The sequence below is a fragment of the Notolepis coatsorum genome (genome assembly GCF_963971535.1).
Source record: "Notolepis coatsorum genome assembly, chromosome: 12".
In the NCBI taxonomy this organism is placed as follows: domain Eukaryota; kingdom Metazoa; phylum Chordata; class Actinopteri; order Aulopiformes; family Paralepididae; genus Notolepis; species Notolepis coatsorum.
The window spans coordinates 70,715,762-70,739,635 of NC_140176.1; the positions used below are offsets into that span (position 1 = coordinate 70,715,762).

Genomic DNA, 23,874 nt, shown 5'->3' on the forward strand with positions numbered 1-23,874 from the left:
CGCCTCTGGGGAGTGAGTTTACTTGCAGTACCGCTGCCGTCCACAGTCACTTCACAACACTGTCCATCGTGACTGTAGGATAGACACACAGTACCTCCGTTACAGTAGCAATACATACATATGTCAGGGATAATCAACGAGTAGATGTACGTTAAATGACAGATCATAAACAACGAGATGGCTGATCCCATTCAATTCAATGTCGGGCCAAACAGAAAGTTTCCACGCTTTCACGTGCTACACAGTGACGTGATGACCCTTCCTTCTTTTATAGTTTCCTTGCCTGAGGTCACCATGGTGACAGTGAGTCAGCTGTTGCTGCTGTGGTGTGTGTTGGCTGGTGGGGGGTGCTGGGGCCACAGGGGGGAGGAGGAGGAGGCCATCCACCCCACAGAGGGCTGTGCTCGTTTCATGGCCGGCATACCTGGGACCCCCGGGTTGGATGGCCAACCTGGGAGGGACGGAAGGGAAGACCGTCCTGGGGAGACAGGAGAGACTGGAGATAAAGGTAGTGCACTCACAGTCTCAACAACTTCATCTGTAACATTGGGGGTTCAGTCTAATGGGTAGGCGAGCCTCTGGCATTCCCTTGTGGGTATATCTATGTTTGTCTATCTTAATCACAGTAATTAATTATTGACAGGTGTGTGTGTGGTTAACTCAAGCCATTTTATACCTTCCAGTGCCTCACTTCCCTGTGAGTTGTTCATCATTCTCTACAACTGTTGCATGTATCGTGTAAGCCTTAACGTTCCTCGCCAGCATGGGAAGTTAAGTATGGAAAGCCTGTTGTGTAGTTTGTCGTGTATTTCGTATGTAAAGCATTATTCAAGGCTAAGCCTGTTCACCATGTATTTCACACTATTTGTTTGCCTCTGTGTTTAGTTTTTGGAGCATACGTTTTCTCCACCTTTATTTTCTCGTATGTTGTACAGTCCGATTATTGTTTTGTGTTTTTTGGAGACAAAGCTTTCTCCCCTTTATTTTACAGCGTATTGTATATATAACTTTTTATGATCGGCGGCTCAAATAAACACTTTACTTACTTTTTGGCAATCTACACCTGCATCCTCGTCTCCTCTGTTCTGCACTGCATCTGGCTCCAACGCGTTAAATCCATTCGTAACATTCATCTATCGATTTAATGTTCAATTCAAGTTCAGTCATCCATACATTCCTCATCAAAGATCAAATCCTTTGCCTTCTGCGTTCTAAACACAATTGTGCACGCACACACATGCACACTCTCCCGCTTACTCCAGGTGCACAGAGTGAGAGAGGGGAGCCAGGGGAGCCTGGAGACGGGGGCCCCCTGGGCCCGAGGGGCTTCCCTGGTGTGCCAGGACAGCCGGGGCCGAGTGGAGAGCCCCCCTTCACTTATCGCTCCGCGTTCAGTGTGGGACTGACATCTCCAACGACGATGTTAGACACAGCCATCATCTTCGCCAAGGAGTTTTACAATGAAGAGGTCAGCATCTCTCCATTCACTCTCAATTCAGCCCATTCAAAGTCTAAATATAAAATGGTGCCTTTATATAGTGTTTTTATCTGAAGCGCTTTACAATTTGTTCCTCACATTCACCCATTCACTCACACATTCACACACCGACGGCGGAGGCAACCATGCACTGTGCCAGTTAGGGGTTAGGGGTTAAGGAGCAGTTAGGGGTTAAGTGTCTTGCTCAAGGACACTTCGACATGCTGCCCGGGAGGTGCGGGAATCGAACCTGGAACCTCCGGATTGCCAGATGACTGCTCTGCCTCCAGAGCCACTGTCGCCCCCGAAAAGTCTAAATAGAAAATTGTAGCTTACTTGCCTATGATGGAATATTGATTCTCATTCAGTCGTCGATAGGTTTGGATAGTACAACCTTTTCAAGCCGAAGTTTTTCTGTGTAACGAAAATCCACTTACTGAATTAATTGAATTGAAAGGGACTTGAAGCTGCATCCTCGTACTTCACTGTCTGCTGCTGAGTGGCCGTCAGTAGTTTGTTATTCATTAAATCAGTCAGTTATTATTCATTCACTGTTATCTTTACTATTCTTCACAGCATCATTATGACGACATTTCAGGGAAGTTCAGGTGTTTTATCCCAGGACTATATTACTTCACCTTCCACCTCACTGTTCAGGTAATTTCCACACACACGCACACACACAAACCCACATTCTCTGCTACCTTGTATACCTTTCTTTCTTACTTTTTCTCTTGAATTGAAAGAGGAAGCAAACATTTTAATGTGGTAAATACGTATCACTGGAAAAGTGGAATGAATGAAACTGGACCAGCCACGCACGGGGACCAATCCAAGTGCTCCTGTCCATCTTTGTCAGGGACATGACAGCATTAGTGATCTGTTCTGCATGTTTTTCCATTGGATTTATCTCTTTTTCTGGAGGGGAAACCCTTGCAACGCTTGCACTTAAACGGGTACGGGTGAGTAGGCAGGCGGCAGAGTTCTGTACATACTGGAGTTTATTGAGTTTGTTTGTGGAGCCGTAGGGGATACTGCATGAATAAGTGTTTCTGCAGCAGTGCGTGACAGTGATGGTCAGAGGCGGGCGATGTTACGGAGGTGGAAGAAGGCTGTTTTGGTGATTGTGGTTGACAAGGGGGAGGAATGAGAGGGTGGGACTTGAGTGGAGGGGGTGATGATGGAACCATCAATGTTGAGGGAGAAATCCTGGGTGGGGTGGGTAAGGGAGTCTGGGCCAAACTGACTTATTGCAGTTGAGTTTGAAAAAGTTTCTTTGCATCCATGTTTTGACATCGGCCAGGCAGGGTGTGAGGGTGGAATAACAGTGGAACTGGAGGCCATGGCGGCAAAAGATCTGACCCAGTGGGAGCATAATAAGGATTAAGAGAAGGGGACCAAGCACAGAACCCTGCGGGACACCATGGGGGACAGGACTAGTGTTTATTCTATTTAAAGTCATTGATGGAAATTAATTGATGTCTGTCAGAGAGATAGGACTGGAACCAGGAGAGGGCAGTGTCAGTGATACCAAGGGTGTGTTTGAGGTGTGTATGGAATGATTAATGGTGTCAAAGGTTAATGGTTAATACGTGTGTGTTTCATGGTACGGGTGGGTCTGTAATGGTTAATGTGCATATGTTTCAGGATGGCGGTGTGAGGGTGGGTCTGTACCGTAATGGTTCATGTGTGTATATTTCAGGTTGGAGGTGTGAGGGTGTACCGTAATGGTTCATGTGTGTATGTTTCTGTTATGGTTTGTAACCGACCTCAAACGCAACGGCACAGACAGGAAGTTCAGAGTTAGCCAAATGCTAGGGCGTATTTATTTACAGAGTCAAAAGATGGAATAGGTACAGTAATCAAACAAACGGGGAGACTGCCTCCGGCAGAGTCATCAGCCGCTCTGCAGAATCCTCCTGGCGACAGTGGTGGGAATTTGGCATATGATGTTGTAGCGGCTCTGCAGATACTCCCAGCTCTTCCTCGAGGTGGGAAACGGAGAAAGAGATAGGTATCAGTGTTTTCCCCAACACACAATTAGCAGAGTCAGTGCAAACAAAAGATGTCTTCAGTGCTTCTTCTATAACACACAATCCGGCTGAGTCCAGTGCAAACAAAATTATATCATCAGTGCTTCTTCAATAACACGTGAAAAAAGTAGTAGAACGCGCTCACCTCACTAGACTTGACACTGGGTGCTGTAACCTCTGATATCATAGATAAAAAATAGGGAAACAATGTCCAGGCACGCACTCCAGGTTTTTCCAAATTTATTGGCAGCCTGTAATCATATGACGTTTCGGTGTGAACACACCTTCTTCAGAATGGCTTGCATCAATCTTGAACCTCTTAAACCTCCAATCTTCAATAACACACAATCAGAATTATCCAGAGCAAACAAAATGATCTCTTCAGTGTTTCTTCAATAACACACAATCAGAACTTATCCAGAGCAAACAAAAGGATATCTTCTGTGTTTCTTCAATAACACACAATCCAAATTATCCAGAGGGGTTTGATTCCACTCACCCAAGTGCAACGCGTAACGGGTAACAAGGCGCAGCTCCAAACAGTTCTCCACAGAACGGTCCTGGAGAGAATATAGACCAGGAAACAGCAACGGGAAAAAAGCAGGCAAAGCAGTTGTATTCCAGAACGACCCGACAACGATAGCAAGAAGGTCTGTGCATATAAAGCCTTCAGGGGCGCTAATTACAAACTGTGACAGCTGCGTGATGAGATCGATACTTGCTCCAAAAGCGTGTGGCGGGGAATGCACCAATCAACACGGCACCTTAAAGGAACGGAGCGCGTGGCGGGGAATGCATTAATCAACATAGTACCTTAAAGGAACGGAGTGTGTGGCGGGGAACGGACCAAACCTCACAGTTTCAGGGTGAAGGTGGGTCTGTACCGTAATGGTTAATGTGTGTAAATAAAATAAAATAAAATGTATTTGTAAAACCCGAAATCACAAGGTAATGTCCCCATGGGCTGGACAAGTCAAGAAGAAACATCACAATAAATCAAGAACAAAAACCCATCATGAAATCCAAAATAAATGAAAAATAAATAAATGCAACACTCCCAGACATACCCCAGCGAAGGTAAGGAAAAACGTACAGATGTGGAGGAGAGAAACTTTAGAAGGTGTGTCTGTACCGTAATGGTTCATGTGTGTATGCAGGGCCGCCTGGGAGAAATGCGAGGCCCTGTGCGAGATTTAACGCGAGGCCCCCCCCCCCCCCCCCCCCAAAGGTAAAAAAAAAAAAAAAAAAAAAAATTATATATATATATATATTTTTTTTTTTTTTTTTTTTTTTTTATACAGTCAACATATTCTTAAATAATAGCGCTGCCCGAGGCGGGGCATGATACAGTCAACATATAGCAAAAGAGAGAGCGAGAGAGAGCTCCCGTTCTACAGTCAATATACAGTGTACAGAGAGAGAGAGAGAGAGAGAGAGACACATTGGAAAGAAATTGAAATGCTATTTGGCCCTAAACAGAGAGTACACAGTGGCAGAATACCCGAGCACTGTGACTGAAGATCCTTGAGCACAGCCTAGCCATCGAGAAAGGCCGCCATAGGCAGACTGTGTGTGTTAGAAAGAGAGAGAGAGAGAGAGAGAACATGTGTGTTTGTCATGTGTGTGTGTGTTAGAGAGAGACTATAGCATGTATGAGAGATTCAAAAGGACAAAGATCAACAATCCAACAAGAAGAGCGTCTATACCAGAGAAACCAAAGCAGCAAGGAGCCAATGGCCGACATCAGCTAAATAGGCTAGCCAGGTACTGTGACACCAGGCCACGTGACACACAGCTTTGGCCAACGGCCCAACGCTACCCAAGCTACACAAACGACCATTCACACACAGCACATGTCGTATCTCCAAATGTTGTGAAGTAGCATATGTTTTGCCTGGAAAAAAACATCGTTATTAACAAAACATTCGGGAGGGGAAGGAAGGAAGAGTGGGGTAATGTCATGACATTTTACCTGCACGAGGAACACAGGTCTCCACGTTGACGAAAGGCCTCTCGCTGTCGGGACAAAGCCATGGCCAGAGCCTTGTCATGGTGCAGGCCCGACTACATCTTCTGTCAAAGATGATGTCGTAGTCAGAGTGCCAGGGCCTGCTATTCTCAAGGCTAACTGATAGCATCAAACGAACGTTCCCAGCTGACGCTAAACAGCTAACTGGCTAACAGTTAGCTCAATCAGGCACCTGGCTGCATGTAGTAGCCGCATAGCTTGCTTCTGCGTTAGCTAACAGCTAACAAGCTATGCGGCTACTGTCTACATACAGCCAGGTGCTCTCAGCAGGCACACACAGTTAGCTACTAGTAGTACTATATATTAGCTAGTGTCGACCAGTTTGGCTCCAGAAAGAGAGAAAGATAGATAGGTCAGGACAGGTCCACGGCGGGTATTTAATCATAGGTTGACTCACATAACGCAGTATCAATGAATGCGGCGCGGCCGGCGCCAATGATGAAGTTGGAAGGAGACTTGGCCCACGGTGTAATTCTTCTTCTTCTTCTTCTTCTTCGAGTACTTTCCGGCAGACTGGACACCTTTCGGCATATTGCTGCCTAACAGATTTATCTGCTCACAAGTTCTCTTCTCCTTCTTTTGAAAATACATCCACTCGCCTCGCTCGTCTGAATAGCGCTGAATTATCTACCTCGTGTGTCTTCTTCTTCTATTTGGTATTACGGCGGTCGGCGGACGGGCCGGAAACACTATCCTAAAATCTGTAGAGCAGCAAATCCGCAGAAACCGGAAAACTGCAGTCTGCAGAGCCAGGAAGTCAGACACATTCTACAAACGTGTCTAATGTGAAATATATAAGCATATAAGCAAAACTAGATTTTAGGTCTGTGATGAAAAAGGGCCTCGCGGGAAGGGGGGCCTCGCAAAAAAATAAAAAAAAAATAAAAAAAAATAATAAAAAATAATAAAAAAAATAAATAAAAAATATTTTTTTTTTATTTTTTTTTTATTTTTTTTTTGCGAGGCCCCCCTTCCCGCGAGGCCCTGTGCGACCGCACTGCTCGCACACCCCCTGAGGCGGCCCTGTGTGTATGTTTCAGGGTGGAGCTGTGAGGGTGGGTCTGTACCATAATGGTTCATGTGTGTATGTTTCAGGGTGGAGCTGTGAGGGTGGGTCTGTACCATAATGGTTCATGTGTGTATGTTTCAGGGTGGAGCTGTGAGGGTGGGTCTGTACCATAATGGTTCATGTGTGTATGTTTCAGGGTGGAGCTGTGAGGGTGGGTCTGTACCATAATGGTTCATGTGTGTATGTTTCAGGGTGGAGCTGTGAGGGTGTGTCTGTACCATAATGGTTCATGTGTGTATGTTTCAGGGTGGAGCTGTGAGGGTGGGTCTGTACCATAATGGTTCATGTGTGTATGTTTCAGGGTGGAGCTGTGAGGGTGGGTCTGTACCATAATGGTTCATGTGTGTATGTTTCAGGGTGGAGCTGTGAGGGTGGGTCTGTACCATAATGGTTCATGTGTGTATGTTTCAGGGTGGAGCTGTGAGGGTGGGTCTGTACCATAATGGTTCATGTGTGTATGTTTCAGGGTGGAGCTGTGAGGGTGGGTCTGTACCGTAATGGCCGTGTCGTGTCTCTGACCCTGGACCAGTTCTTATCCTCAGACATGGACCAAGCCTCAGGGTCAGCTGTGCTCTCCCTCACACATGGAGACCAGGTCTGGCTGCAGGTGAGCTATGAGGTAGCACAAGTTTCCTAGTAGTGTGGTCGTCTGGTAATCGGAAGGTTCCCGGTTCGATTCCAGCTCCTCCTGGCAGGGTGTTGAAGTTAAGCCCTAACTGCTCCTGATGAGCAGGTTGGCAACTCAACTCAACAGATAGAGTACAGTAGAGGCCGACACAATGACTAATGGAAAAAAGGCACTTTCACTTTCTCAACCAACATGAATTGAACGTGGGGAGCGTTTTTTGTTTAATCAACTAATTGTAGCAACTGAATATTGTTATCATGTAAGAACTGTCTCTTTTAGCATTGGCTTTTTTTTGCTGTTAGTATCAATTATCAACACTCTAACTTACCATCTCTGGATAATAAAGTTTGAACACATTCTTCAAAGTCATCTGAGGTACTCAAGGGGGAAAGAAGAAAGTTCCGATTAGCATCCTTGAGAAGATATTTTTTTTGTTCAACCTTTTCCATTTATCTTACTAAATGTGTTCAACCTTTTCCATTTATCAATGTATTTTTCAGTGTCTAGTGTGGCCTTTGGGTGAGAAACTCTTATTAAGGCAGAGAGGAAATGTTACTTACTTAGTTACAATGTAACTTATTTTTCTTTTATTTTGTATGCACTTATTAACATTGAGTTGAAAAAGTAGTTTGATGGTAATCTCAGTTTTACCATGGTACCGGCCATTGTATAATTAATTTACCATGATAGTGCCATGGTCAAAGTTACGTATCACCATGGTAGAACTTTTAGCCATGGTACTAATGGTAATATCATATAAAATATATGGTATATGGTATGGTATTAACACTTTGGTTGCCAAGAACAAAGATTCTCATTTCTGTGCCCCAACGGTTCAGTGCCATAAACGAAGATTCTCGTTTCTGGGTCATTTTTCCTTTTTTTCGATTTTAATACCCGATTCATTCTCAGGGTGCTGTGTGTTGGCTGAAAAATGCATAGTGGGAATCCGAAGGTGCAGTACCGGCCGCATCCTACCAGGCGGCGGTATCAAGCTACATTTCTAACATTGTATCCTCAGCTGTGGAATGACCCCAGGTCTCAGATTTCATTTCTTGTTCTCGGCGAAGCACACAGTTCAGCCGGACTACATCGAAGCCCGTCAATTATGCTTGAGCCGTATGTTATGGTCGTTTATAACGTCGATCAAATGGCGTCAAATGGATCTACCAGATGGTGATCAAGAAATTGGAATATTCTTTTTGGATTACTTTCGACCAAAGGTAAGAGCGATTTGACGTCAATTCTAGCCTGATCCTGCAATGCCTTCATAGCGATCGGGGTGGTAACCGTGTCAGCGTTCAATGCGAATGCCGTTACCGACGCTCGAATAATCAGAAATGACCCCTCCCCCCCCCCTTTCATGCGTTCATGATGGAACATAATACCGATAATGTGGACTTAAATCCGGAACAATAGCGGGTTCAGGCGAGGAACGCTAGAGTCCACAATGTAATCGACGTGTAGGGCTATTACTCAGCATTTCATGGATTACGATAGACCGCCCTAAAACCATACTTATATTCACCACGGTATAACACGGGAACATATGGATGGAAAAATTATTTCTTTTTTGCATCTTGACCGGAAGAAACCCAGTGTCAAATGACTATAGTACTGTATCCATAGCTATAATATAGAATATGGTTATAGCTCTACAAACAAGGTGACCGTTTACATGGGGTTAATAGGTGGCATGAGGGGTTAATGATGAGTAAGAAGCAGTGGCGGACTGGCCATCGGGACGTTCGGGACGAATCCCGATGGGCCGGAACCAAAGTGGGCTGGTCCAAAAAAAAAAAAAAAAAAAAAAAAAAAAATTATACTTTTTTTTTAACTTTTTTTTTTTTAACTTTTTTTTTTGGGTCAGTGTGTGGGCCAGTGTGTGGGCCACTAATGTGGGCCGGTGTGTGGGCCAGTGTGTGGGCCAGTGTGTGGGCCAGTGTGTGAGTCGGTGTGTGGGCCACTAATGTGGGCCAGTGTGTGGGCCAGTGTGTGGGCCAGTGTGTGAGTCGGTGTGTGGGCCACTAATGTGGGCCAGTGTGTGGGCCGGTGTGTGGGCCAGTGTGTGAGTCGGTGTGTGGGCCACTAATGTGGGCCAGTGTGTGGGCCGGTGTGTGGGCCAGTATGTGGGACGGTGTGTGGGCCGGTGTGTGGGCCAGTATGTGGGCCAGTCTGTGGGCCGGTGTGTGGGCCAGTGTGTGAGTCGGTGTGTGGGCCACTAATGTGGGCCAGTGTGTGTGCCGGTGTGTGGGCCAGTATGTGGGCCGGTGTGTGGGCCGGTGTGTGGGCCAGTATGTGGGCCGGTGTGTGGGCCGGTGTGTGAGTCGGTGTGTGGGCCACTAATGTGGGCCAGTGTGTGTGCCGGTGTGTGGGCCAGTGTGTGGGCCAGTGTGTGTGCCGGTGTGTGGGCCAGTGTGTGGGCCAGTATGTGGGCCGGTGTGTGGGCCGGTGTGTGGGCCAGTGTGTGGGCCGGTGTGTGGGCCAGTGTGTGGGCCAGTGTGTGGGCCGGTGTAGTGTGTGGGCCGGTGTAGTGTGTGGGCCAGTGTGTGGGCCGTATGTGTGCCGGTGTGTGGGCCATTATGTGGGCCGGTGTGTGGGCCAGTGTGTGGGCCGGCAATAAAACAATAAACAAGTTGCATAAACTAAATCAGATTAAAAATGATCACAGTTCTGGTTTGCCTTAAGATGCAGTTTAAGATGGGTCTTGAACATGGAGTATGTAGGGCACTCTCTAATCACAACTGGTAGGCTATTCCAGTAGTTACCACTTTTAACAGAGAACACAGTTTTTGCAATGGTAGTATACCGAAAAGGCACCTTACAGTCCCCTCTACTGATGGCCCTGGTGGTAATGCCAGTGTCTGCTTTCTGTTGGATGAACTCATTCAATGGGGGAGGGGCAAGTCCATGCAGAACCTTGTACATGAAGCAAGTATATTTGAAAACTTGGAAATTCTCGAAACTTAGCATGTTATGTTTTTCTAAAACATTACAGTGATGAAATGAAATTGGTTTCCTATCAAATACTTTTATGGCTTTTTTGTAGAGTAATTCTATTGGTGTAAGAGTAGTGACATATGAAAGAGACCAGTTGATAAAACAGTACTCGATGTGTGATAAAATCATTGAATGCAGAAACATCCTTGCAGCATTAACTGGCAGGCAGGGCCTGATCTGCCTGAAGTTTTCGATGTTAAACTTGACTGTGTTTGTCACTTTCTTCACATTACTTTTTGAAGGTCAATGTAGAGTCCAATGTGACCCCAAGATACTTGAATTAATGTACAATGTCCAGCTCCGCCTCTCCCAGAAACACATTAGAGTGAGTGACCTCTACTGGTGACTTTGTGAACATCATACACACTGTTTTCTTGGTGTTAAGTGAAAGACATGCTTTTGTTAGCCAGTCTTGAATGAGACATGAGACATCAGTGAATGAGATTCACGTTTCCTCCCAACCGCGAGTAGGCCTAGAAGCGCAGAAATGGAGAATGCAAAAAAAGAAAGGGTGGAGCTGAAAAAGCTAGAATAGCTAATAAAAGACGCAGAACAATGTTCTAAAATTACAGACATGTTTAGTAGAGGAAGGGCTGGCGTTAGAGTAGCTGCTGCTGCTAATGATGATGAAGTTCAAGTGGAAGGAACCAACAGTAACATGACAGGTGCGTGCAGTAGCCTAGTGCATATTCTACTGTTGGTGTGTGCCGGTTCATGAGGGCTAGCTAGCCTATACTAGTTCTTGCAGTGATTTCAGTCATTCTATTACAAGACAATGTGCTTTCCGTATTCCTGATTCCTTACAGCACGTGGACGTAAATAGTCGTGACTCGTGATGTTTTTTCTCTGACTAAAAGTTTAGTTAGCAATGTTAGGACTAGTGCCCACCACAGCATCAGAAGCTAAAGTGCTAACCTAGAGAGCCAATCAGAACCTAGGACGGGCTGCAAATTAATTGGCTACTAATATTATAATAGTAAATACTCAAATAAAATACTATTATGTTCCCTTTCAAATGTTCATGTTGATATAATATTGGTAATCTAATTGATTGAATTGATTAGTTGCCATTTTACATGCTTAAATAAGATGTACCTTAGAATTCCCAACAGTTAGCCATGTTCTCGATTAGTCTCATCTACATGTTTGTAGATAACCACAGCTAACTAGCTTAAGCTAACAACTAGGTCAACTACTACCCCGTAGTTAAACAAATGTGATTGCATATAACAGCTAACTGCTACAGCTAAGTTGGTAGTTAGCCTATTCCATTAATGTTGAATGTATTTATGAAGGTTGTTGATGGTGGTTGGCGCTGAATAGCAGACATGATTCCGTCAGTCTGCCACAGGGAAGATGTGTTTGCTGATGCTGCTCACGACCACCAGTAGCGTATGACTGTGTGAGTGTGAATGCTTGATGGTTTCTGTGAAGCGCTTTGTGGAACAATGCTGATATACAGTTAAGAATGAGTAATTCGCTTTTGGTTTTTAAGAAAATGGTTTGTAAAGCTATTTTTGAAAACTACAAGGGTGAATAATACTGTTTTTCTTTGCTATTTTCTTTTATAATACTGTTTTGGAGTCTTAATTTTTTTACATTTTTGTTAAGAATATAGGACAGGCATAGGCTATAAGCATTGCTTCAGTCTGTACCTTCTCAGTCACTGTAAAATCAAATATTGTTAAATGATGGTGTATATTGTATTGTGTGAGATGATGACTGAATAAACTACTACTACTACTACTACTACTACTACTACTACTACTACTACTACTACTACTACTACTACTACTACTACTACTACTACTACTACTTTGGGTGTTTTCAAAAGGCTGAAAAACGCTGTATGAATTCAAGCCATTATTATTGTTTGCTGATGTTCTTCTTATGCAGTTGACTCTGAGGAAAGAGAGAGCGCCCAGTCCAGCACAGCTGACCCTGAGGGGAGAGAGAGCGCCCAGTCCAGCACAGCTGACCCTGAGGGGAGAGAGAGAGCCCAGTCCAGACAGACAGACAGACACACAGAGAGAGAAAGATAGAGAGACACAGAGAGAGAGACACAGAGAGAGACACACAGAGAGAGGGAGAGACACAGAGAGAGAGACACACACACACAGAGAGAGAGAGAGAGAGAGAGAGAGAGAGAGAGAGAGAGAGAGAGAGAGAGAGAGAGAGAGAGAGAGAGAGAGAGAGAGAGAGAGAGAGAGAGAGAGAGAGAGAGAGAGAGAGAGAGAGAGAGAGAGAGAGAGAGAGAGAGAGAGAGAGAGAGAGAGAAAACAAGCTCTTGGAATGGGTGTCTGGGAGGAAGTGGGGGGTCTTTCGATGTTGATTAAACGGCAAGCAACTAATGTCATGAGTGCCAAATTAAAGGACAATAAATCCAATCTAACTGAAATTGTGTAGCACAGACCTTTTCTATGGATCAAAACCTCAATATTATTATGGTGTAGTTAATACTTCATGTATCCTTAATCCCTAGGCTAATGAGGCACTAAGATGTTAGTAAAAAAAAAAAACATATGCCAATGACAGGAAGTAATGGTATATGTATGTGTGTGTCTCTGTGTGTGTGTGTGTGTGTGTGTGTGTGTGTGTGTGTGTGTGTGTGTGTGTGTGTGTGTGTGTGTGTGTGTGTGTGTGTGTGTGTGTGTGTGTGCACTGTGCATGAGTGCACATCTAGGGGCGGTGTGTAGATTTGGTCTCCCTGATGTTGACTCCTTAGCCACAGCCTTGGGTTGTTTAATACTGGACAAGTGTTTCATAACGGCCGTTGTGTGGGCCGGTTTCGGGGCCGGTGCGTGGGCCGGTGTGTGGGCTGGTGCGTCTGAATGTCCCGGGCTGAATTTGTGTCCCAGTCCGCCACTGGTAAGAAGCGTGGCATTATGTAAATACCATGATTTTGTTTTCATAAGGAGAGGAAAGTATTTAGACTATTGGATTACACCTTCAGTTTAACTTTTTCGAGATAAACCTTGTATCCACTCGTAATATTTAACAGATATCACCTTGGGCGTTTATTTTACAATGTTGCGCTGCCCTTTAGAACAAGATGCAGATAAAAGTGAGGAAGAACAGAAACTGACAGATGCCACTGTAGACGGAGCTAAGTCAGATCAATAATCAGATTTCCCTGGCTCACAACAGCAGCCGACCTATCTCAAACCCTGCCCCTTTTCTTGATCCTCCAATCACAGCTGTCGCTTACCGAGGAAGTCTGAGGTAAGCGACAGCTGTGATTGGAGGATCAAGAAAAGAGGGCAGGGTTTGAGATAGGTCTCAAGCCCGCCCTCTTTTCTTGATCCTCCAATCACAGCTCTTGTGGAACATTTAGTCAAATCACTATCACACTTTCCATTCCACTCTGTGACAGGAGGATACCAGGGTGGGAATATTATTCTGATTGGAGTTATACATGATAGTGTCTGGGCTACAGCCCATGGCATGTATAGTACGAGCTCAGTGGCTGGAGATAAAAAATAAATAAAAAAAAACATACAAAATGACAAGATCTGGATGATTAGTGTGTGCAACAGGATATCTTCAGATCATTGTGTAGAGATACGACAAATTCATAAATTCAGATCATATGACGGATAGCATGATCACAAGCCAATAGAATGACAGATAGCATGATCACAAGCCAATAGAATGACGGATAGCATGATCACAAGCCAATAGAATGACGGATAGCATGATCACAAGCCAATAGAATGACAGATAGCATGATCACAAGCCAATAGAACAGGGCTATTCAACTGGCGGCCCGCGGGCCATATCCGGCCCGCGGGATGATACTGACCGGCCCGCCAAAGATTACATGATAAAAAAAAAAAAAAAAAAAAAAAAAAAAAAAAATTATTTTTTTTTAACTTTTTTATTTTCATGTCAACGTTAACACGCACAATTGAGCCAAAAGTCACTCAATTAATGACAGATTTCATTGATAAATTGAGGGAAAACTTTGCAAGTCGATTTGATGAATTTGACATGTCCAGAGAATTGATGCATTTTGTGAGCAACCCATTTGCCAATGTAGCTGCTATTTCCACAAAAGGACAAGAGTTCCTTGCATCACTTCACATTGATGAAGGTCTCCTGCAACTTGAAATAATTGACATGCAAGCATCATCTGCTCTGAAGCAGGCACTTGAGAATGAATCCACCACAACATTTTGGATAAAGTGTATTCATGTCAAGACATTCCCCAAAATAAAAACGCTGGCAATATCTGTGCTAACAATGTTTGGCTCAACATACACCTGTGAATCCAGTTTCTCTCACATGAATGCCATTAAAACAAGCAACCGTGCCTCCTTGACAAATGAGCATTTGCATCACTGTTTGCGGGTAGCCCTCACTTCCTATGAACCCTCTTTCTCTGCCATTGCCCAGTCAAAGAAGTGCAATCGCTCTCATTAGATGTGTGTATGTAGGCTAGGCCTGTCTGCCCCCCACCCCCTGATGTTTGAGAGTTAAGAGTGGACAATAAGTGCTGATAAGATGCTGTGATTTTCTGTTGTTGCACAGACATGAAGCACTTTTTCATAAGCTCAGCTGCACTATAAATGTGTTTTTTTGTTCAAGTGTTGATGTTAGAATGTTCAGATGCACATCATGCACTTGTTTGTTTTTTATTTTATTTTTATATTGAAATGTTGAAGAGGAGATGTTGCAGTTGTTGCACAGTCATAAATGAAGCACTTTTTGCAGGAGATGTTGCAGATGTGGCACATAAATGAAGCACTTTTTTTGAAAAGTATACTACTTTTGCAATGTAGTTAAATAAAAGTTGTGAAAATGTGGTTGCGTGTTGTGTCAAGTGTACATATATTCATAGCACGGGGAGGCGCTGTGGCAGTCCGGCCCCTGGCCCCTTGGGTTTCTGACAATGTGGCCCCCTGAACAATTTAGTTGAATAGCCCTGCAATAGAATGACGGATAGCATGATTACAAGCCAATAGAATGACAGATAGCATGATCACAAGCCAATAGAATGACAGATAGCATGATCACAAGCCAATAGAATGACAGATAGCATGATTACAAGCCAATAGAATGACAGATAGCATGATCACAAGCCAATAGAATGACAGATAGCATGATTACAAGCCAATATCAAATCTGCAGGTGAGATGGAGGAGGAGATGCGTTTGATAAATGTCTCTGCTGCTCCTGCAGGTGTACAGGGCAGGAATGGAGGAGGGCGGGGTTTATGCCGATATCAACAATGACTCCACCTTCACTGGTTTTCTGCTGCAGCCACACCTACCGGCCAGTCCCTGGCGCTAACTCCTACAGATCTGTTAGTCAGCTGGATCATTTCAGCAGTATAGTGTCTAGATCCCATCGCCCGGAAAGACCTTGGCTGTGACCTGGAAGTGGGCGGTCACCTGTTAAGCTGTACTGTAGCCTATCACATTTTCACTTAAAACAAGAAGTGGTTCATAAACCTATCCCATGCCTTAAAGGAACACGCCAACATTTTGGGAAATTAGCTTACCATCTTCTCCAGAGAGAGAAAGTGGACAGTTAACCTAGGCATTGTCCAACTAACACCTCTCCTGAAGGCTAACCGGCAGTGTCCGCTTCCATTCATTGTGCTAAGCTAGGCTAACGTGCAGCCAGATAGCTTTCTACTGAACGCACAGAGAGGAAACTGGTATCTATCTTCTTGTCTCTCTCTGGAGAAGACGATAAGTTAATTTCCCAAAATGTTGGCGTGTTCCTTTAACCTCATCGGTCCCAGTCAAGAGCCATCCAGGCGATTAGATCTTGACATTACCCCTCTCTCATGCCTGCTCACCATCATTCTATTACTATTATTCATTTGTTCTACTCTATCATTATTATTATTAATTCTATTATTGTCTTTCTTTCCTGCCTGTACCTGCCCTCCCCCCTCCCTCATGCTGCAATGACACCTGAATTTCCCCAAGGGGATTAATAAAGGAACAGTTGACTTGGATTGTCTACCCTCACTCTTTTGTCTTATTTTTATAATGCTTGAAGAGTTCTGTTTCTATATCCTCCCCTGCCCCCCCTTTCCCTCCCCTCCCTCTCCACCTCTCCCACCTGGCTCCACCCATTCCTCCCGTGTGATTTTTTTCCGTAGCCTCTGTTTGTGAAGACACTCTCTGATTGGCTAGCCCGCGTACAGCGAAGACCCTCTCGAAGACCCAGCTCCAAAGGGCTCTGGGATAGAAATGTCCGCCTTGTACATATATATTCTCTGCTTCGAAGTGGTTATGCTTTGGCCCTCTTTTGAAGTGGGTTATGCTTAGAGTTAGGGTTAGGGTTATGCTTTGGCCCTCTTTCGAAGTGGGTTATGCTTAGAGTTATGGTTAGGGTTAGCCCTAACCCTAACTCTAAGCATAACCCACTTCAAAAGAGGGCCAAAGCATAACCACTTCGAAGCAGAGAATATATATGTACAAGGCGGAAGAGACCCTTCGGAGCTCAACCAATCAGAGAGGGTCTTTTCTTCTTCGCTGTACGCGGGCTAGCCAATCAGAGAGCGTCTTGGCAAACAGAGGTTATGGAAAAAAATCACGCATTCCTCCCACTCTCCCTTCTTACCTTGTTTTACTCCATCCTGTTTTCATTCTCTCTTCATAGTCCATCCCTCTTCCTCTCCTCCTACGTCAGTCCAGCTTGCCTTTGGCCACATTGACAGTTGGTGTGAGACTGTGTTCATTCTACCCACTGTGTGACATTCATGTCTCATCTCTATTAATATTCTGCTTCATACTAATGAATAATGACAGAAGGTCAACCAGTCTACAGCCATTTCAATCCAAGCTGCCGCACCACAAAATGTAGACACCGTACATAATGTTCACAAGAGGTATGTCACAGTTACAGTGTGGTTGCCGTTATGAAGGCACTTGTATGTATTTAGGATTAGATCTGACGCAAATGCTTTGAAGCTTCACTCGTTGCCATGGTAATCGATGCCAAAACCAATACCTTTCTTTTTTACTAAGCTAGGATTCCAGTCCAGTGGTGGAGACGGAATGTGGACCATTATCCGTGGCTAGCAACTGCCACGTGGCTACAGTTTTCCCTGTTGCTGTGAACGTGGACAGGTCTTTCTGTCACACAACCTAAAGCAGATTGAGCACTCATATTCAAAGCTCCAGGTATGTTAGTTTGTGTGAAGGCTTCGACCACAGAAGCTATTTTCGTTAGGTGTCATTCATGTTTTCACTTTGATTGGATATGGTTGTTTATTTAATTTGATCAGTGCACACTTAAACGTTCACGTTTCACGTGTATTTATTGTGCTTTTATTAAGCCTCAAATGACTTATGATGTAAAGGTCTACACTGACAAAGGAGAGTAAGGGGCAGACAGACAGACAGAGAGAGAGAGAGAGAGAGAGAGAGAGAGAGAGAGAGAGAGAGAGAGAGAGAGAGAGAGAGAGAGAGAGAGAGAGAGAGAGAGAGAGAGAGAGAGAGAGAGAGAGAGAGAGAGGCAGATTAAGAGGTAAAGTGCCAGACGGCACCACACAAAAAAAATTGGAAAAGGGAGCGAGATGGTGTCTGGTGTGCTTGTGCATGTGGACCCTCTGGACCCCCAACAGCTGGTGTTCTTAGTGTCTGAGTGCTCTCAGGTCGATACAGTCAAGCCTATGCTCTTCATAAACCTCACTGTTCTGTACCGTGTATTTGGAATGGACTGAGAGAGCCAGGAGGGGGTGTGGGGCTCAGTGGAGGAGGAGGAGGAGGTCAGGGGAGTCCATATGAGACAGTGGACTGGGAGGCAGAGGAACCAATCGAACAAAAAGAAAGATGGAGACCCTGACTGTGTATGTTCCTTTTAATTGACTTGGTTGACGAGCCATTCCCACTGAAATATAATCTCTCTCTCTAATATGAACGTGTACAGTACACTCCCCGTGTAGACCTTCACACAGAAAAGTCTGTGGGAGCAATACAGTGAGAGGCTATGACCAGACAAAAGTCTTGCTAAAGCAGTCTATTGATCTACAAGCACCAGTCGCCTAGCAAGCTTTCAACAAGCAGTCATTGCTTGGTTTTAATTGGTTTTATATCTTCTTTTTTTTTGTATTTTAAATGTTTGAACGCCAGGAAGAGTAGTCTCACCTTGGTGTACTGTTAATGGGGATCCACAATAAAACAATAAATAAAACCTGACAGCTGAGCCCCCCTATTTTACCTTCTCAAAAGCAAAGTACTGTATGATGTTGTAGGTTGGTTTAAAACTCTATTGGAACTAGATGAAATACAACGCATGCATTTACACCTTAACAACTCATCGCAAGCCAAGAGAAACATTTCAGAGGGCTGCCATTGGCCCACGGGCCGCACTTTGAGAACGCCTGGTCTAGTTTAATGTCACAATCAATCTTCTCAGTTAAAGTGGCACATCACCAAAAAACAATGCTGATTTGTTCTCACACATATCCAAAAACTCTAAACAGTTTTGCACACATTAATTTAGTTTGACAGTTATTGAGAGTAAATTAGTTTGAATATGGCCACCAGTGTTGTCATCAGGGACATTGAATCCTTGTGTTGTTAATTAGTCCCTGATGACATCACTGGTGGCCATATTCAAACTAATTTACTCTCAATAACTGTCAAACTAGGTGAATGTGTGCAAAACTGTTTATAGAGATTTTGCACGTGTGTAAGATTATGTGCAAAATAAATCAGCATTGTGCCCCTTTAAGGTAAAACAGTTGAACATTATTTTAACAGAGGATCAATGCTGGATTTCATAAAAACATCTCAACACTGGAACCATCATTCCCACTGTAAGTGAATGGACAGACAGAGAGGTGTAAAAAGAATATATATAATAATAATAAAAGAAAAGGATTGATTAAGTTGGAGGAAGCCCACAGTTTATTACTTGGCGCAGCAAATGCAAAAAAAGTTAAATAAAATAAAGTTTTCTAAAACTTTTATTAAAACATTCAAAGTGAAAAAACTTTACATCGTTCATCATTCAGAAAAAGTGACAAAAACAATAGTGGGATGTACACTACAGATGCAGAGGCAAAGCGTGAGTGTTGGGAGTCCATTTATTAAATATTACAGTGGGCTGAAGGGAGGAACTGCAGTGAACAGCTGTTAAGCTGTGTGTCAGTGTGTGTGTGTGTTATGCTTGTGTGCATCTGTGTGTGTGTTGTGCATTAATGTGTTCATATGAAGGTGCATACGTGTGTGTGTGTGTGTGTGTGTGTGTGTGTGTGTGTGTGTGTGTGTGTGTGTGTGTGTGTGTGTGTGTGTGTGTGTGTGTGTGTGTGTGTGTGTGTGTGTGTGTGTGTGTGTGTGTGTGTGTGTGTGTGTGTGTGTGTGTGTGTGTGTGTCTTGTTAATGTGTGAGTGCACGTCCTCCTGGACCTTCCCGTCAGGTCCTTTTGCTTCTCATGTGTCCCGTATCTGCTCCAGTCTTACTGGATGTGAGTCGATGTTAATATCTTCGTGGTGGTCTAGGCATACATTAAGATACACGTACGCATTTCTGTATATTCACGTCAGTCTGTATGTGTATGAATGTGAGCGTGTGTGTGTGTGTGTGTGTGTGAGTGTGTATTTATTTCTTGCGGTAGTCATCTGCGTAGGCCCTGTGATCACCCTGGTCAGGGAACTGATCCCCGTAGCCCCTCAATATGTCCTGGAAGCTGGGCATGCCTTGTGGGTGTAGGGGGTATGGCATGTACGGCTCCTCCTGGCCACTCTGGTAAGGCTCTGTCTCGTACTGCTCCTGCTCGCTCTCTGCCGCCCCCTGGCTGTGCTCGGCCTCTGCAGGGAGCTCTGGCTCGACCTCCGCGTGGGCCTCCTCTGGCTCGTAACGACGCAGGCGGCAGTCGGTGTCGTACTCGGGGTCACAGTGGGGATTGGAGGGCTCCAGCACACCGTTGCGGCTTCCGTCGACGTTGAGGTGGGGCTCGTAAGCCTCGGCAGGGTAGGCGGTGTGACGGTGAGCTCCGGATCGAGGCTCGCTGGGCTTCACGGGGACGCACTCCCGGTCGTAGCCGATGAAGCAGTCGTAGCCCTCGCTGGTCTTACCCGGGGGACCCAGAGGGTGGCGATCCTCCTGGGTAGGCTCCTGGCGGGGCTGGGGAACGGGGTACTGCTGCCTGGGGGAAGGAGGTGGACGGCGGAACATAGCAAAGGGATCGTTGGTCTCAGGCTCAGGCGCGGCCTGTCTGAACGCACGGTATGGGTCGTTGGTCTCAGGCTCAGGCGCGGCTGCTCTGAACGCACGGTATGGGTCGTTGGTCTCAGGCGCGGCCTGTCTGAACGCACGGTATGGGTCGTTGGTCTCAGGCTCAGGCGCGGCCTGTCTGAGCGCACGGTATGGGTCATTGGTCTCAGGCTCAGGCGCGGCCTGTCTGAATGCACGGTATGGGTCATTGGTCTCAGGCCCAGGCGCGGCCTGTCTGAGCGCACGGTATGGGTCATTGGTCTGGGCATTGGCCATGTACTGGCGAAGCATGGCATATGGATCGTTAGCTGGAGCTGGAGCAGGAGCAGGAGCCGGGGCGCTGGCCTGGTGGTACATGGCATATGGATCGTTAGCTGGAGCTGGAGCAGGAGCAGGGCCGCTGGCCTGGCGATACATGGCGTAAGGATCAGGGGCTCTGTTAGCATTAGCGTTAGCGAAAGCATCTCTGAACATGGCGAAGGGGTCATTGCGCTGCTCAGCGGGTGGAGGAGGAGCAGCACGAATGGCGGCGGCAGCAGCGTCATCCTGGCCATCCCCTTTGGGCTGCTCTGGGCTGGCGAACCTGGTGGCAGTGAGAGGGTTGCAGCCGTCCTCAAACAGAGGGTTGCAGGACCCAGGCCCAGCGGGGGCAGGTTTAGGAGCACGAGGTGCCTGGATGGAAGAAAAAAATAATCAATACGTGATAACAGTCAATAGGATAACAAGCACAGATGAAGTAAAATGCTAAAATGAATGGCATCTCATTTGCAATATTGATATTAGATTGAACTCAATAAAAATGGGATCTTACCTCCAGAGAAGCTGCGTAGGCGCAGAGTGGATCCCTGAGTGGGTCACAGTTGGGGTACCGCATGTAGTGGCCAGAGGGGGCTTTCTGCACAAGCTGAGGCTTGCATTTGGGGTCTTTCTTGGGGTCGCAACCCAGATGGGCGTAGGAAGGTATGGGCCCAGCAGATGGCTTGTGGCCATAGGCAGCTCTCATGTGGTACTGGAGACACTCCACGTCCTCAGCAGCGCAGATACGAAGCAGCTCTGCCTTTTGCTCCTGGAGAGAGATATGAATGATGACAAAAATATTTGGCAAATCAAGTTTTCCTTGTACATTTGTTTACATAAAAAGCTTCTATGGAAGAGATTATAGGCCTACATAACATTAACACCCTCACTAAACCCCAATAAGAGACAAGTCAGCCAGCAGTGTAGGCTACCTTAGTAAGAAAGGACTACACAGCAGGTGCAATAAGAGACAAGTCAGTCAGTAGTGTACCTTAGTAAGAAAGGACTACACAGCAGGTGCAATAAGAGACAAGTCAGTCAGTAGGCTACCTTAGTAAGAAAGGACTACACAGCAGGTGCAATAAGAGACAAGTCAGTCAGTAGTGTACCTTAGAAAGAAAGGACTACACAGCAGGTGCAATAAGAGACAAGTCAGTCAGTAGTGTACCTTAGTAAGAAAGGACTACACAGCAGGTGCAATAAGAGACAAGTCAGTCAGTAGGCTACCTTAGTAAGAAAGGACTACACAGCAGGTGCAATAAGAGACAAGTCAGTCAGTAGTGTACCTTAGTAAGAAAGGACTACACAGCAGGTGCAATAAGAGACAAGTCAGTCAGTAGGCTACCTTAGTAAGAAAGGACTACACAGCAGGTGCAATAAGAGACAAGTCAGTCAGTAGTGTACCTTAGAAAGGAAGGACTGCACAGCAGGGGCGTAGTAGTAATAGCCTGACTGAGGGTCCTTCACCGGGACAGCAGAGCGAACGTAGAGTGGCGCTGGGGCCTTGACTGGCGCTGGGGCCTTGACTGGCGCTGGGGCCTTGACTGGCGCTGGAGCAGGGAGCACCAGGGGCAAGTAGGGGCTCTTTCCCTGGAGCAGAGCAACATACAGGCAGTATTGGTCCTTGGTGGGGTCACAGGTTTTGATGGGGGCAGGCTTGGGGGGCTCCGGCTTGGGGGGCTCCGGCTTGGGCCTGCTGGTGTAGGAGGCGACGCAGTTGGGATCCTCCGAGTCGGCGCAGGACTTGTAGACATCCCCTAGGTGGCGCAGGTAGGCCTTGTAGGATTTGCGGCCCTCGGCGCGGTTCTTGTTCTGGAGATAGGCCAGGTAGATGCGGTCGAGCTCCTGAACCTAGAAGGAGAATAGGAATTTACTACTTTTTCCACAGGGGACTTTGTTTTGCCATCTTGAATTGATTTGTGGGGATGTGTCTGGGCATTTATAGGGCAAATAAATCAGAACCCTGTTCTAATTATACAATAAATAAACTAGAAAACCCCATGAGAGACTGACCACGTTATTCTCTATTTTCGGCCATTCATTTCTGGGGCAGTTATCGCACCAACAATCCCAATTATTTCAGGGTCATTTATTTTTTGCCCTGAGCTCCCATGAAATCCTCACCCTGACTTAGTGGAAGGTGGAGGGAGGGAGTTGGAAAGGTGGCGCATCGGCAAGGACGGGCCACAGAGCTTTGAGATTTAAGGCTAAAAAGCATCAGGTACAAAAGACCCCCGGTGGCGTTTTACTGAGTTTACTCACCGCCTCCTGGTTGCCGTTGTCGGTGAAGTACTTGTACCAGCCCCAGAAGTCAGAGTGTTGATTGTACCAGCTGATGTTTCTACGGTTACGGACCAGTCTCCTCTGTAACGCCGCCGTATCCGCTTTCTCCTCCACTGCATCGCCTACTGGTGACAGGTTCAGGATGATGTTACAGCATAGACAGTGTGTACTGGACCACACGTGCGTGCACATACACATACACATACACATACTGTACAGATATAACCACACAAAAACAAACACACTCATACACTGTCCAGGCAGTGCTCATACAAGTGCTCATACAAATATATTTATGTAAAAGAGAGTGTGTGTGTGTGTGTGTGTGTGTGTGTGTGTGTGTGTGTGTGTGTGTGTGTGTGTGTGTGTGTGTGTGTGTGTGTGTGTGTGTGTGTGTGTGTGTGTGTGTGTGTGTGTGTGTGTGTGTGTGTGTGTGTGTGTGTGTGTGTGTGTGTGTAGTCTACTTACCATCACCTTTGAGCTTCTGGACAATTGGTCCTGCTGACAGGAATTCTGAAACCCCCCAAAAGAATTACAGAAATTAACTAAGACACAACCTACACAGTCTCACTGTAATAAAGACACAGTCTCACTGTAATAAAGACATAGTCTCACTGTAATAAAGACACAGTCTCACTGTAATAAAGACACAGTCTCACTGTAATAAAGACATAGTCTAAATCAAATAAAATCAAATGTATTTGTAAGGCCCGACAACACACGTTAATGTCCCCATGGGCCGGACACGTCTTCTTTAAACAAGTCAAGAAGAAACATAACAATAAGTCAAGAACAAAACAAGAACACCATAAGGTCCAACAAATTTAAAATAAATGCAAAATAAATGAATGTAATAAAGACACAGCCTCACTGTAAT

At 45.5% G+C, this 23,874-nt stretch overlaps 2 protein-coding genes across 2 annotated transcripts in view; one reads left to right on the forward strand and one right to left on the reverse strand.

The window, feature by feature from the left end:
- Positions 1–294: 294 nt before the first annotated feature.
- adipoqa (adiponectin, C1Q and collagen domain containing, a) lies at positions 295–15,528 on the forward strand (the record flags this gene model as incomplete). Its single annotated transcript, XM_084325868.1, has 5 exons — positions 295–508; positions 1,263–1,468; positions 2,054–2,134; positions 7,075–7,215; positions 15,418–15,528. The coding sequence occupies 5 exons, from the start codon at positions 295–297 to the stop codon at positions 15,526–15,528; spliced, it is 753 nt and encodes a 250-aa protein (XP_084181994.1).
- A 4,274-nt stretch (positions 15,529–19,802) lies between these two features.
- The window catches only part of and1 (actinodin1), a gene marked incomplete at both ends in the record, with an annotated part of 9,848 nt that continues 5,776 nt past the window's right edge, over positions 19,803–23,874 (reverse strand). Inside the window, 4 exons of the mRNA XM_084325869.1 lie at positions 19,803–21,089; positions 21,229–21,483; positions 22,119–22,565; positions 22,977–23,166. Of these exons, the coding sequence (XP_084181995.1) occupies positions 19,803–21,089; positions 21,229–21,483; positions 22,119–22,565; positions 22,977–23,166 (2,179 nt within the window). The remainder of the gene's footprint in view (positions 21,090–21,228; positions 21,484–22,118; positions 22,566–22,976; positions 23,167–23,874) is intronic.